This window comes from Citrus clementina, unplaced genomic scaffold (assembly GCF_000493195.1).
Source record: "Citrus clementina cultivar Clemenules unplaced genomic scaffold, Citrus_clementina_v1.0 scaffold_2, whole genome shotgun sequence".
Classification (NCBI taxonomy): Eukaryota; Viridiplantae; Streptophyta; class Magnoliopsida; order Sapindales; family Rutaceae; genus Citrus; species Citrus x clementina.
In genome coordinates, this window is record NW_006262688.1 from 28,707,190 (window position 1) to 28,722,437 (window position 15,248).

Consider the following 15,248-nt stretch of genomic DNA (forward strand, 5'->3'; position numbering starts at 1 on the left):
CAACACAACACATAATTGAATGTGATAAAAACCAAGATAGCCATCTTATTCGAGTTACTTGATGGGTAAAATTCTAACTACAAGCCAGAAGCTGGGTCGTGATTACAGAAAATAAGCGCGGGGAAATATCACCACCCCTTATCATATCAACGTATACAGTTACTCATTACGTCCGTCAATTTAAAAAATTTTCACACACAATTTTAACATGATTAATGATATTTCAAACGGGCATGATCACAGATCAAGAATTAATAGATTCGAATGGCAGCAAGATTGATCTCAAGTAATTGAAAGAAAACACTTGACTCCATTGAGTTAAATAATGAAAGGATCCTTCGACGTATCTTCCAAGCAAGTCACTCCAAAAGGACATGTCCACAAAAGCTGGGTATTACGTCCTCGTCCGCATATGAATAAAAAATTAAGTGGGCCTTGAGATTGAGAATTCCACAAAGCAAATATTTTCAGCCCCTGTAATAGCATTAAATCCAGACACTCCTTGTTGGTTCACCCATACTCGTGCATGAAAGAAACAAATGTCAAAGAATGTGTTTGCCAATTAAAAATCAGTAAGCTTTATCACATTATATAATCCACTACAACATGTGGAAAATTGCATAATTTTCAATCCTACGCAATCTAACCATATATTACAATCCAAATTCAAAAGTGTACAAATCAAACGACAATCGACATATGTGAATTTAATTTAATATGTGCATTTCATCTAATCCTTTAAAATCAATAAAACCGACCTACTTAAACCATGCATCAAATGATTGAAAATTTGAAATAGCACTTTAACCGTACCAAAGTTAAGTTGTGAATTCTGGTTTATTCAAGAGGGTAGGCTATTTTCAGGTGGTAGAATAGGTCCTACTACATCATATCTCACTCGCATCACAGCCAAAAAAATAACAAGAATTAGAAAAAGAATCCCCCAAAAAATAAAAAAAGCATGCGTTGCAAACAATGTGCAAAGTAAGAAGCTCGAATGAATCTTCTAACAGATGAGATGCGTTGTTCAAACTTTGTTCATGCAAAAACTCGATCACGCATGTGCTAGTAAAGGCGTATATTCTACTTATCTTACACTATGGACATCTGGACATCTAGTAATTGTATACTCTTCTCTACAGTCAGCAGCTGATGCAAGGTCTCCTTTGGCTTTCCATTTCATCGAGCATCAGACTACCGTCACGAGTATTGGATCTTGATATTTCAATATGACGTTGAGGTTCGGCATAAACATTCTCGGGCTCTGATGGTTGGACACTGAGACAGTTGGCGTTGTTAGATTCCTGGTCATTTCGAGAATCTGCCAACATCTGAAAATATGCATGAGGCCCCCAGCCTGCAGGTCATAAACAAAGGTTCAAACTACTAATGCCCAATAGGATTAGACAGTCAATAATAATGAGAAAAACGGCCAATAAATACATAAATTCTGATAGCCAAGAATGTCAAGACTATGCTAGTAAGAAGCACAGAAGAGAATTCTCTCAAGTGATTTGAGAAGGGGTAGTACAGAAAAATATCAAGAAAACCATTTTTGGGTGCAATGTCCAAGCCTAACTCCCTGATACACAAGGATGTCAAGACTATGCAAGTAACAAGCACCAGAAAGAAAATTCTCTCAAGTGATTTGAGAAGTGCTAGTAGGCAAAAATATGAAAAAAAAAAAAACCATTTTTGGGTGCAATGTCCAAGCCTAAAACTTTATACTCCTGCTAATCAATTAATTTAATCAAAAGCTTTGGCTTGAATTCCATCAGTGAGAAAACATCGTGAAATTCCAAATGCCAGGCACAAAAGAGGAGAAAGCTGGAGAGGACATAGGCACTGGTCATAAATTATCAATGAAGCTGCAAGGGCTTGCTCATATGCTGCTTAATAAAAAGAAAATTAATTGTTTGCTTATCAATAGACAGACAACATTTCTGAAAGGAAACATAAAGACCATCTAATATCTTCCTGAGTACCAACAAAATTCCCACCAGCCAAGGTTACAGTGATTCTGTGATTTACAGGTTTCTGATCCTATATATTCAAAATACAAATATTTGTTGGGTGAAGGAGACTGATCCAACACCTTGCCTTACCTTCCAATCCATACAATACCATTGAATACATAATTGAGTATTTATGGAGGCACTAGGAAGAGAAAACAATACTGAACAGCATACAACCATAAAGTAAAGAGTTAGAGACATACCATCTGTATCATATGGAGGTGGAAAGAATTGCAAGTAACAAAAGAAAGAAACAATTGTCCCTGTAATAAAATGGAAAAAAAAAAAAAGCAAATAATTCAATGTGAGAAGTAGTTTAGACGTATTCCCACTAGGCAGCGGTAGAAGCCCTGAATTTTACTCTATGCAATTATTAAAAAAGACAAAAGAAAGTGGTCAACAAACGGACCTATGATAGCTCCACCAAAGACATCTTGCCAATGATGCCAATAGTCATCAACTCGAGAAACTCCTATCAGAGCAGCTAGAAGAAACGGTAGGAAAACAATACAGAGCTTTGCAACATGGCCTCTACGATCAAATACCCTGATTTTTCCTGACAAGTACAATGAAAGAAAACCAAGACCAGCAAAAGACCCTGCATATTTACAACCAGAATTCCTATAAGTCGCTTCTCTTGCTGTTATAAGAAACTGAAGGCTCATAATTGCAAGTGGGAAAACAATAACAAGTAAGCAAATCCCTTCCCATAAACTAAATGCACATGTTCACACAGAGTGATACACAGCAATATGCCCATAAGCAATAAGAATCAGAAACTAATCTCAGCAATAACTTTGGTATTTTTTCCAGCAATCTCAATATAAGAGTGAATTTTAATTTTGATCATTCCAATAACAGAAAATTTGCACAAACTTTATAGGGATTTTCTATATTTCATAAATCTAATATGGCATGTTACATTAATATGGGGTGTTTTGGCATCTGAGACACTGTTGGTGATATACAAAGAGAACAGACTGTCACAATCACAGATATCAAGGAAAATATATAGCTAGTTAGAAGCAAAGAGAGATCTTATAATCAACAGTCGGCCGGAACATAAACTACATCCAAAATGAGGAGCCAAAGAAGTAACATAATATATCACACAGAAGTAATTAGAGTGCTTACACGAAGTATGTCCACTTGGGAAACTTTTGTGCCCTTCCTTAATAACATGATTTTGCCCAGTACACACGACATTCCTTGTTACATTATCAAAGACCTGATTGTGACATGCAATAGTTATAAATTGAGTTAGAACGAACAACGATGAAAAAAATGTTTATATGAATCAAATTCAATAATCCCAAACGAAATCAGCAAAGTTGAAGCACTGGAAGAACTCACCCCTTTACCATCAGGAAAACACCGCCAAAAGAAATCTGGGCGAGGACGACCAACAGCATCTTTAATTGCATCAGTTATAACACCAGTAATGAGCACAGAATATAGAAGGCCTGAATATGCATCACAACCCTTTAAGCATAATTGCCATAGGTCAACACAATCAAATGGCAGGTGAGGGACTTATTAAAACAACAAAACAAAAAGATATACCTAGTATGGCATGGTGCAGATCATATACATCACGTCTGATGAAATAATAGACATGCACGACAATAAAAGGGAGCAATATTGCAATCAACTGTAAGAACAAATGAAACAACGTCATGAATTTTCAGTGTTATCAAAGCAGTGAATATCATGAAATCTTCAGATGAAGAATGCATCTTATATTAATTTCTCTGGGCCAAAACATACTGGAACAGCCCAAAAGGGAACGGTATTGTCTTTCATAGGGTATCTCAAATCTGTCATCATATCCTCTCCAACAAAGCGGTGAAATGGTTCTATGACATTCAAAATGATCTCTATTACACCAAGAAGCAAGAGAATCAGCCAGTCGTGCATGTGTAGCTTTAGAACTTTAAGTCCATGGGATCTTACAGTATGTGCACCCAACTGAATCTCAGGCATTTTTCACTAATCTGCAGGAGGGAAAAAGAAAAGCATTACACGATTAATATTCTTCAAGAAGCTGAAGCTGGATATCAAAAAGTTCAAAATAACATAATTCATTTTAAAAAAAAAAAGCAATGACCACGCAGTGAACCAGGCCATTTAACTCGTATATATTTTAAGATATGTGAAAAACAGAAAATATATTAAGCGTAATAAGCATTTATAACAATTAAAAAATATATATAAATAAAAAAGGGACATTTTTCAGTTTCCACTGAATTAAAAATTGCTTCTAAAACCAAGAGAAAATAATTGAAATCATATATGGACAACAAGACACTTAAGCTCAACCAGAACCTTTAAATCCTTCTTCAAACTCTTTCCCATACATTGATTATGATAATAGTAATTTAGTGATATAAAACTAATGCAGCAAAATAGAGCAGAAACTAAAGAAAACCTATACTGTGTAAGTGAGCTGGACTTGTTTCCTGCGGAGCAAACCCCATAACCACACAGTCTATTTAGAAGGCTGAGACCTACAGCATGATCTAACTAAAAGGTCACAACATCCCATGAAAAGATAGGAATACAAGTACTCATAAAAGGGACATTCATCCACTGCTAATTATAATGCCAATGTCCAAATCCTATATAAGCCAAGAGGCCCCAAATTGTACTCCACTATGGAAATTTATCATGATCTGTCATGGATTTTACAGGATTTCTTCAGTTCCCCCTCACTACAGACTGTAGTTTGCTTAGTAATACAACACCTTTCCAAATCTAAATCATGTTAAAAGAATGCACAACCAGATTTCACAGACCTCTACCAAGGATTTATATCATTTAACTAGCAGAAGGAAAACCTTTAGCTTCGAAAAAGATGGGAAACATTACAGCATGTAACAGCCCCAAAACACACATATATATGTGAAATCATTTGGAAAAAGCAGTTTTATCATGTGAACCGTTCCCATAGTCCAAGATATAGGTAACTTTGCAGGAAATTGATTCAAATTCCAGAGGTACACAATCGATTTAGGTTACTCCATTCATTTAAGAATATTTAGCCGCTTGTCATGGAAAACTAACAGATTAGATACTTGTCCCATACGCAATGAGATTTCTACATATGGAAAAACTATCTCTCAGCTTTCTACCAATCTGACACACAATTTAAGCTGATAGAAAGATTTAAAATTTTGCCGCAACCAACCACTTGAACATTCACAAAAATTTAAAACACAAATCAAAATAGAAGTGAATACAAATACAGAAACAAACAACTCGAGCAAAACAAATTTTCCATATGTTAAACAAGTTTTCATTATCAGACAGTGTTATTGCAGGCAACAAACCTCAGTTTCGACCTATAAGTCAACATCTGCCAAATCAATTGTGAGCAGAGAGCCATAGGAGTTTATATATTTTATTCAATTTATTAAAAGCAGAAAGTTATGTTTTCCTCCAGAATATTTTGTTAGTATGATAGGATATACTACCAATAACAAATAATAAAAACGAAACTGAATTTTAAAATCATGATTAATATCGATGCATGCTGGAAAGTGGAATTCACTTTGTTTTTTTATTTTTTATTTCCTTCTCCCTTCACTTTCTCAGGAAGCAAACAGCATGTTAAAAAAAAACAAAATACGCACAAATACTATATAATTCATAAACGCACATGATCTGCTGTTGCTCTTAGAAACAAAGCAACAGAAAACGAAGAATTCACTTTTTTTCTTTTCTATTTTCTTTACTGTCCGCCGTTTCCTCGAGAACCAAACGAATAATGTCTTAAAAAAAATTCAAATAAAAAAAAATGAAAAATGAAAGAAAAAATTCGAAACGATACCACTGCAATGTACATAAACGAGCTGAGAACGAACAGATTCAAAATGAAGATTAATTGCCAAAAATAAATACAATAGATTAAAGAGTTACAGAGTTTATTTAATTTGGAAAATGAAGTGACCTCTGAACCAGCTGACCTCTTTTGGATTTCTGAAAACCAAGTAAAAGCGAGTGTGTTTTTGCTTTCGCTGTGCGGAAGAGGAGATTTGATTTTTATAGCCCCAGCAAAAGCAAGTGATTGGAGGTGGGTCCAAGTGAGCTCATTACTCCATCTGTGACTGTGAGGGAAGCTGGGGACTGTACCTTCTAAATGCTGTGTAAGGTAACAAACTCCGATTTTTTATAAATTAGCTTGTAAAAAGAGCGCGTGGAGTTCTTATTTTTTATTTTTTATTTTTTATTTTTTATTTTTTATTTATGCCGACAAAAATATAAAGGATAATTATGAAAAGGAAGTGGACAAAATTTCAAATTTTATCAATAAAGTGGTATCGCATAGTAATTTAAAAAAGTAATCCACTTCACCAAATTCATATTGTAATGTGAAGCGAATGAAATTTGTGCCCTCGAGCCTCTTTGAGTGGTTGTTTTCATAAAAGAAAAATGTCATTTTGATTTTAAATATTTCTTTTCTTTTTTTTCCTTTTTCTTTTTTTGGGTCCCAAGTTCAATACCAAATTATATGAAATGGGCTGCAGATTTTTGAATCTGCTAAAAAAGGTCCCGCTAAATACTTTTATGGGAACACTCAATTGAAATATTTTAATAGCTTACTCAAAAACATTTTTAAGTAGTGAATGCATGTATTTGTGGTTGAAATATAAAGACATCTTCTGCAACGTGCAATAGGTAGAGGAGATTTTAATTTCCATCTACAGAAAGCAACACAGCCTTTTGAATTTGATAATTGGATGATTAAATTCTATAATCTAATCATTATTTGCTCCCTAAATTCGACTCAATTATGTAATTTTGACCCTCCGAACGCACTATCGATTTTGATTCATCAAAATCTTTGATCCCCTTGTCAAAACTCCATTCTTTCTTTTTCAATATTCTTTGCTTGTCCATGGCATTATCTCTTTTGTTCTTTTATCTCGCAAGATTCAATAATCTATAACGCATGATGAACTTTGAGAAAAAGTGGAATGTGGCAACGTCGCATCCGTGCGGATTAGAAACAGAGATAAATTAATTATTTTGAAATGGGTAAATGAAACAACTGCCTACTTCTCTAATTTGGGATCTCAGATTCTGAAAATCATTAATAATTGTAAGTCGTGTCCATAATAAAGACGCTTAGGAAACGTTTATGCTTGCAGTAGCAAGTTGAAAAATTACATGAGTGAGTTTTCTATTCAAACAAGTGGTTGAAATCCGGGGCACTATTAAGCTAATGCAAGCCTGCACGGGTTGGTCTATCAATCAGAGAGCTTGCATATATAAAATTATTTATCCATCTAGGGAAGGCTTATCTTAAACTTATTAATATCTTTAATTAACTTGACTAATTTCACAAGTAGAGATTCAAGTGGGGACGGCTCGACCAGGAAGGCCAACGACTTGCTAAAAGCCTAAGCATATTTTATTATTTAACCCAAAAAAGAAAATTAGTATACATTCAAAATAGCAAATTAGGGAACATATATGTACATAAAGCTACAAGTAATAAAGAATGTGAAGCAAAGGCAAAACTGAAGATGCGTAGGTTTCATCTCCTTCCTGACTCCATTTCATCCAATGTTGAGCTTGGAGGGCTGTTCGCATATACTGGCAAAAATGCGTCACCATTTGGTTCTGTTCGTTGATTAACAGAATGAATCTCCATCTCAAGCGCATTCACTGAATTCCTGGAATGCCCCATGTTGTTGCTATGTGACTCCTCCCTTGCTCTGAAATATGCATAAGGTCCCCATCCTGAAGTTCACAAAATTAAGCGAAGACAGAATGATTAATTCAACAAGATGCATTACATTCTGCCTATGATGACTATTTGTGCTGAAATCTCCATTAAGAGGGCTTATGTATATCAATCCAAAGATTAGCTTGAAATATGAAAGGTATGAAGATAAATTTTACCATCGTCATAATGTGGGGGTGGGAAGAATTGCAGATAGCACAAAGTGGCCACAACGAGCCCTGTATGAAGTAAAACATGCAGAAAGTTATTAACTTCCTAGGTTCAATGCATATTGATTATAGTTTTAGTCGTATGTAACAATGGAGTTCAAAACAGACCTATCATGCCACCAGCAAATACATCTTGCCAATGGTGCCAATAGTCAGAAACTCGAGAAACGCCAACGAGAGATGCAACGAGTAGAGGAAGAAGAACAATGCAGAGCTTCGCCACATGCCCTCTGCCATCAAATGCTTTAATTTTTCCGGATAAGTACAGTGAGAGGAAACCTAATCCTGCAAAGGACCCTGCAGAGTAGTCTCCATTAGATATTAACTACGTGGTTCGGTCGTTACTATGAAGCAATGAGGTGATCATGAAACAGCGATTCTCTTATATCACTACTGACAACATCAATATGTTTCACCACACTATGTAAACAGCAGGGAATTTGCTTACATGAAGTGTGACCACTTGGAAAACTCTTGTGTCCTTCCCTAACTTCACTGTCCTTACCATGACATACCACATCTCCCCAATGCCCACCATAATTCTGGAAACAAATGGCAAGTAAAAGGATCAGAAATGAAGTGTCACCTATCTAAAAACCAAAACCTGCAATCTTAGTATTAAAACATGTAACAGTTAAAAATGTTGAAGGCATATGTACCGGAACTCCATCGGGAAAGCAACGCCAGAAGAAGTTGGGTCGAGGCCTACCAGTTGCATTTTTTATTGCATCAGTAATAACCCCAGTAATCAACACAGCATATAAGAGCCCTGATACAGTTGACCATATAAAATTTAATGGACAGTTAATAAGCACCGGTTTATACACTGAGCTGATCATATATAAAATGATTGCAAAATGTAATTACCTAGAATGCCGTGGTGCAAATCATAAACGTCTCTCCTTCTAAGATAGCAGAGAAGGAAAATGGCTATGGGCAACAAAACTGCATACATCTGCCCATCAATGGTGAAAAACAAAAGTTCAATACATAACTCTTCCAGCGAGTACTATGACCAGAAGAACTTCAAGTGCCAGTAGCCACAAAGCAGGCTTCCAAAAACAAAGTGAAATAGGCATAAATGGACAGGCGTATTAGCCACTTGAGGATAACGAATGCACATGGACGAAAAGACATAAAATGGCCTTGAAGCTTATTATGCTCCTTCTATCTCTCTTAAGCCTCCGTTCTTTTCTTTGGTATACTTGTAATGTTGTTTTGTTTACAACTGAATAATACGGTAAAAGCAGCAATTGATTAAAAGCACATACAAGAAATGAAAACTTACAGGCACAGCCCAGATGGGCACTGTGTTGTCTTTGAAGGGATACTTCAAGTCTGTCATCATATCCTCTCCCACAAAGCGATAAAATGGATGAATTACATACAGAACAACCTCAATCACAGCCAGCAGCAACAATATAATCCAATCATGCAAGTGATTTCTCGCAACTCTGGCTCCATGAGACTTAATAGTGTGTGCACCAAGATCAATCTCCCTCATTTCCCCACGCTACTCAATGCCACCGAAACAACACCAAACAACACCCCAAGACAATAATTAACTACCCCATAAAGACACAAAAAACTTGATCATACGGTGATTAAATTATAATTACTTATGGCACATGTAAGACCACATGCATAAATGCGTTACCATGCAAAGCAACTTTATTTAATCAAATAATTATTCCCTGCAGAAACAATTTGAACGCAATAAACAGGCCACAAATACATCGACAACATTCTTAATTTTATAAATTTTCTGATCTGGGACTGGTCAAACATGGACTCCTTAGACAAATCATCAGTATCGAAGCATCTAATAACCCATTTCATCCGACAAATAAATGCCAAAACCATATACTTTTGTATGAGAAAAGGAACAAAAAATGTACAATCTTGTAGAACTTGCTGACCTGGAAGAAACCACGGAGGCCGGCAGAAGAACAGACTGATCGGAGCCATCCCCAAGCCATTGATGATGATGAATATGCAGGACAGTTTATGCCAAAATTTTACCAAAACTGATCAACAAAATGAACCCAGATGAGGGAAAAAAAGAAAAAGAAAACTGCCGATAAATACTATGTAACCAACATATAAAAACAAGAAACGGAATTTTTATACAAGTATAAAACTTGAAAATAAATTAAGTCAAGTAGTGAAGGAAAAGCTAAAAAAAAAAAAAATGCAAGTAAATATGAAGCAAAACCAGACTCACTTGTTCACGTTGTTTCTTAATACAAGAGAAAATTGAGAGAGAAGTGAAAATGAGAGGGACGTTGTAATGGAAAGAAATGGCGCCGGTTGGTTAACAAACAACTTACAAGTATGAAAGTAGTTCAGTTATTTTATACAATTAATTAATTAATTAATTCTTTATTGTAATCCGAAATTGAACCTTTTTTTTCTTTTTCATTTTTTCTCCTTTGTAGTCTTACGTTGAAATTGTCAAAACTGGGGTTGGACTTTCGCGAGCGTGACAGCTGCGGTGCTGCCATCACATTGTTTGACTCTTGCCGGCCCGACGCAGTAATTGCATGTAGCTCCCTATATTTTAAAAAATTACTTATAATGATATGGTTTACATTTATTTTACACTGGTCTATGTTGTTGGATCCGTACAAACGTCTGTTATCAATTACTTCACTGTTATACGCATGAAAAGTTTGGAAAATAAGTTCTCGAATAAATATTGTCATTGCGAATGGATTTTCTACAAAATCTAATGATAATATTAGTGATAAACTATGAAAATAATTTGCCGATCACATTAAACAAGATACAGCTTTAACAAATATTTTACTTAAATAAATTAATAGTATAATACTTGTATTATCCGTTTAATAATAACAATATCGCATTTGTATAATTGGGATTCACAATTTGTATTATAATTGATGTTTCACTTATCATTAACTAATCACATGTATAGTATCAGTTAACTTTATTAATGTGATAAGTTGTAACAATTATCAACGAGTGACATGTTGCTATGTCACAATACAAACCATGCATCCTAACTATGTAAAATAGTATTTCTTACTTAATAATAAAGTTTTATTAATTAATTTAGTTAAAAATCAATTATATTAAGAGCTAATTAAATTTTGAGTATATAGTATTATAAATAATTAAGTATCAACAGAGAAGATATTATACACACACACACACACACACACACACAGATACATACATACATTATATGCATACATATTAGGTTAAACAATGGAGTAGCCAGAAAACCGAATCCATGAAACAAAACTATTTATCAATATAAAAAGAAAATAAGGAATGAAACATAAAAATATCAAAAAAATTACTACAATATTTATATGTCAATAGTTGATACATTTACAATTATCTTTGTGTTCTACACTTCTAGACTGTTGTTTTTGTTCTCGTTTAATGTTGCTCTTCTCCAAAGAAACAATGATGCCCCCATTTGCCGTATCAAAGTTTTAGCTAGAAATCAAGGCATTTAGCCTGTTAGAGAAAGGCAGCAAAATGCCTAAATTATGAAAAGCTAAAATACGATTTTAGGTTTTTTTTTTAAAAAAAAAATTATTCGGTTGGGCATTTGTTCATTAGATTCTATCAAGTTGGACATTTGGGCTTAATTTAAATTTCATAATTGGGCTAAAATTATAAATAGATGAGATATTTAATAAAAAAATTAAACTTAAATTAATGAAATAATTAATCCACTTAAGAAAATTCGTACATTTTATTGAATATGACAGAAACATATATTTTTAGAAAATTTAGGACATGTGGAGATAGCTGTCACTACAAGTCCCTTGGTGGCTTCGCTACCAATGTTGAGTAGGTAACTCAGTTACAAGCTAATTGATAATTATATTGGATTATTTTTTAACAAAATTAATAAACAGGTTATCTTCTTTGTTTAACACACACAAACACTATTGTGAACTCAAATTACTTTTATTTGCCTCTAAGAATTTGATCAAATGGTTTTCAAATAATTTTATTTGATCAATCACTCAAGTTTAAATTATAAGAGAGAAGTGACAATTTAAATCAAGATTCGTCTATTCAGTTTGGTTCGATTCAATCTAAATAAGCTTGGGTATGAAAATATTGATTCATAATTCGATTTGATTCAATAAATAAACGGACCGAATTTGAGTTTAAGGACATTCGTTTATTCTTTTGGGATTCATTTAATAAATGGAACATAAATGAATTGAGCATGGTCATTTGTTTGTAATTTATTAATTAAATTATTTTTTACCCTTAAATTTATTTGAAAAATTTTAAAAACTTAAAAGTTAATTCAGTAATTATAAATGATAATAAGACAAAATATATAAGCGAGGGCAGGCATAATTTGACTTAATTTTTATCCACCCTTTACTAGTAATAAAAGATCAAACAAATTCAATTCATTTTTTATTTACGCTTAGCTTATCTTGGAGAAGTTCTAATATCAATCTTCACATTCTTGGTGTTTTTGGTGGTCTTTGCAGGATTCAGACTCACTTCCTTCTCATCATCTCCTTTTAGTAACTTGCTTTTCATTGTCACTCCAATCAAATCATCATCAGCAGCACAAATCTGTCAAAATCATCATCAGCAGCACAAATCTGTCAAAATCATTTACTAGCTTCCTCTTATAACTCTTCTTCTTCAGAACAACTTCTTCCTCTTCTTCTTCATCGCTCAAAGCCAAAAGCCTCCTCTTCACAGCCACAAGTGCTGGAGGGCGCGAAACAAAAGAACACTTTCATGGGTTGTGTTACTTGCTACCGCCGATTATTTGTTAGCTAGAAATCTCTCAGCTCGAGACTTGAATCGTTGATCATCGAGATGGTTTCGTCCGATCCGTTGTCATTTTCTCCTTATTCGTAACAAATTTATTTAAAGCATTTGTAAACGAATTCATATTCAATTCGATTCATTATGGATTTGTTTATTATGTGATAAGTCAATAATAAGTAAATTTATATTCTATTGAATTCATATATTAATTCTACTAAATAAATTAAACGAATTAAAGCGAATATTCAAAAATTAAATTCGAATCTTCAGATCGTAATTCATTTAATAAACGAATTAAATTTGAATCAGTAGAGTTTTGACTCAATTCGATTAAGATTCGATTCAAATTAGATTTATTTATTAGTTTTGCCATGCCTTAGAGAGGTAGAGTTATTTATTGTATTATTATTATTATTTCTTCTTTTTTGCTTAGTCTCCTACCTTTTACGAAAATAAAATATAGAAACAAAAAGATATATATGAAAAAGTTGAAAATTATATCCTTATTTGTGATTATAATAAACTTACGGACCCATGGCCTATTATCCTCTTTTTGATTCTTTAATTTGGCTGTGCCGTGTTAGACCCACGAGATGGCAGGGAATGGACAGACAGATTCATAAATATTAACACTTTTGGGAGGTTTGTAGTACAGTGGTGAACCATTGCCCTCAAAGTTAAGCATATTATGAGGATAATGGTTCGAGTCCTCACAGATTCAACCTCCTTCAATTAAATATAATTATGTGGAGACTACTTATAACGTCTTTCTCTCTTACGAAATATGAGTGGAGTAGAAACATTCTTCTTCTGTGAGGAGTATTTGACTGGGCATATGCTTCATAGACTAAAAATGTAATAATGTAAGTCCCATACATATATATCTGATTATAAATTTTAATATAATGACCTACTGTCATAGCAGTTATATATATCTCTGTGTAATACAGTAGTATGATGCTTAATCAATTAAAAAAAAAAACACTTTTGGGGGACTCTAATTCCTCTTATTTTTTGAAAGGGGTTTGAATGTTTATCATGACTTTCGCTTTTTAAAAATGAATATTAATAACGAGTGACGACTTGTCGTCTGGTTTACAAGGAAGGACTTGGCACTCCTTTCTATTAGAAGCTGAATTGCCTAGAAATTTCACTTGAATTTTCACCTTCTGGAAGTCTCTCGGACATATAAGCTAGAATGCCAATATCCTTCAATTCAGAAGAATCTTGGAAGATTCGAAAATTATTTAGCATGATGTCCATGTATCACATAATGTCATATTTGACAGAGGTAATAATAAAATATAATGATATTCCACAACATGCTTGTTCTGCTTCTTTAATCCCTGTAACATGCTTCTTAATTAAGCTAAAACAGGCACCTAATATACCTATCATTTCGATAAATAATGATTTTAGCATGAGAATTATATATATATATATTTTATTTTTATCTCATAAATATAAAAAGACTCGAATTCTTTACAATTTTAAGAAAAATAAGAATGTACTAACACGCACAATTGAAGTTGAAGGAGGTGTTGGTTTAAGAAATTTTGCATGTACTCAACTTTTTTCTTTGATTGCCTCGCATAAATAAATAGTAAAAACTTGATGTGAAATGAATATATTCTTAAATAGCAAAAACTTGATGCAAAATGAATTTATCCTTTTGTTTATGGATTAGGCATGGGACAAAGGCTTTAAACCTAATCTACGGGTCTACTGATGTAGCAATCAGCAATGGTCCCAAAACTCTAAATAATTACCAACTCAAGCCATTATATCCTTTTTTTTTTCTTCGAATGACGAAAGAATAATTGGAGCAAATGTATCAATCATCCATTGTTAAAGATTGTCCTTAAGTTCAACATTTTCATCTCAAATGGTGAAAAATTTGGACCAACATTAGTCTACATAATCATATCTATTAATTTATCTCCTATTCAACGTACAATCGATGTTTTATTATTATTATTATTATTATTATTATTATTATTATTATTATTATTATTATTATTATTATTATTATTATTATTATTATTATTATTATTATTATTATTATTATTATTATTATTATTATTATTATTATTATTATTATTATTATTATTATTATTATTATTATTATTATTATTATTATTATTATTATTATTATTATTATTATTATTATTATTATTATTATTATTATTATTATTATTATTATTATTATTATTATTATTATTATTATTATTATTATTATTATTATTATTATTATTATTATTATTATTATTATTATTATTATTATTATTATTATTATTATTATTATTATTATTATTATTATTATTATTATTATTATTATTATTATTATTATTATTATTATTATTATTATTATTATTATTATTATTATTATTATTATTATTATTATTATTATTATTATTATTATTATTATTATTATTATTATTATTATTATTATTATTATTATTATTATTATTATTATTATTATTATTATTA

At 32.5% G+C, this 15,248-nt stretch overlaps 2 protein-coding genes across 3 annotated transcripts; both read right to left on the reverse strand.

Moving 5' to 3' along the window:
* Positions 1-41: 41 nt before the first annotated feature.
* Positions 42-6,192, reverse strand: LOC18052359 (lipid phosphate phosphatase 2). 2 transcript variants are annotated; one of them, XM_006448329.2, is made up of 8 exons: positions 5,981-6,192; positions 3,783-4,009; positions 3,579-3,666; positions 3,369-3,478; positions 3,150-3,243; positions 2,425-2,613; positions 2,219-2,278; positions 42-1,357 (listed from the first exon to the last, which is right to left on the reverse strand). In XM_006448329.2, exons 2-8 carry the CDS (start codon positions 3,996-3,998, stop codon positions 1,143-1,145), a joined length of 972 nt encoding a protein of 323 aa, XP_006448392.1. In that variant the 5' UTR covers positions 3,999-4,009; positions 5,981-6,192; the 3' UTR covers positions 42-1,142. The 2 variants fall into 2 exon arrangements, with proteins under 2 accessions (XP_006448392.1, XP_006448391.1); XM_006448328.2 differs by having other exon boundaries at positions 5,965-6,171.
* Positions 6,193-7,421: 1,229 nt separating this feature from the next.
* LOC18052360 (lipid phosphate phosphatase 2) lies at positions 7,422-10,321 on the reverse strand. The gene is made up of 9 exons (XM_006448330.2): positions 10,198-10,321; positions 9,893-10,000; positions 9,262-9,486; positions 8,841-8,928; positions 8,633-8,742; positions 8,422-8,515; positions 8,082-8,270; positions 7,923-7,982; positions 7,422-7,760 (listed from the first exon to the last, which is right to left on the reverse strand). The coding sequence occupies exons 2-9, from the start codon at positions 9,950-9,952 to the stop codon at positions 7,555-7,557; spliced, it is 1,032 nt and encodes a 343-aa protein (XP_006448393.1). The 5' UTR covers positions 9,953-10,000; positions 10,198-10,321; the 3' UTR covers positions 7,422-7,554.
* Positions 10,322-15,248: the final 4,927 nt, after the last annotated feature.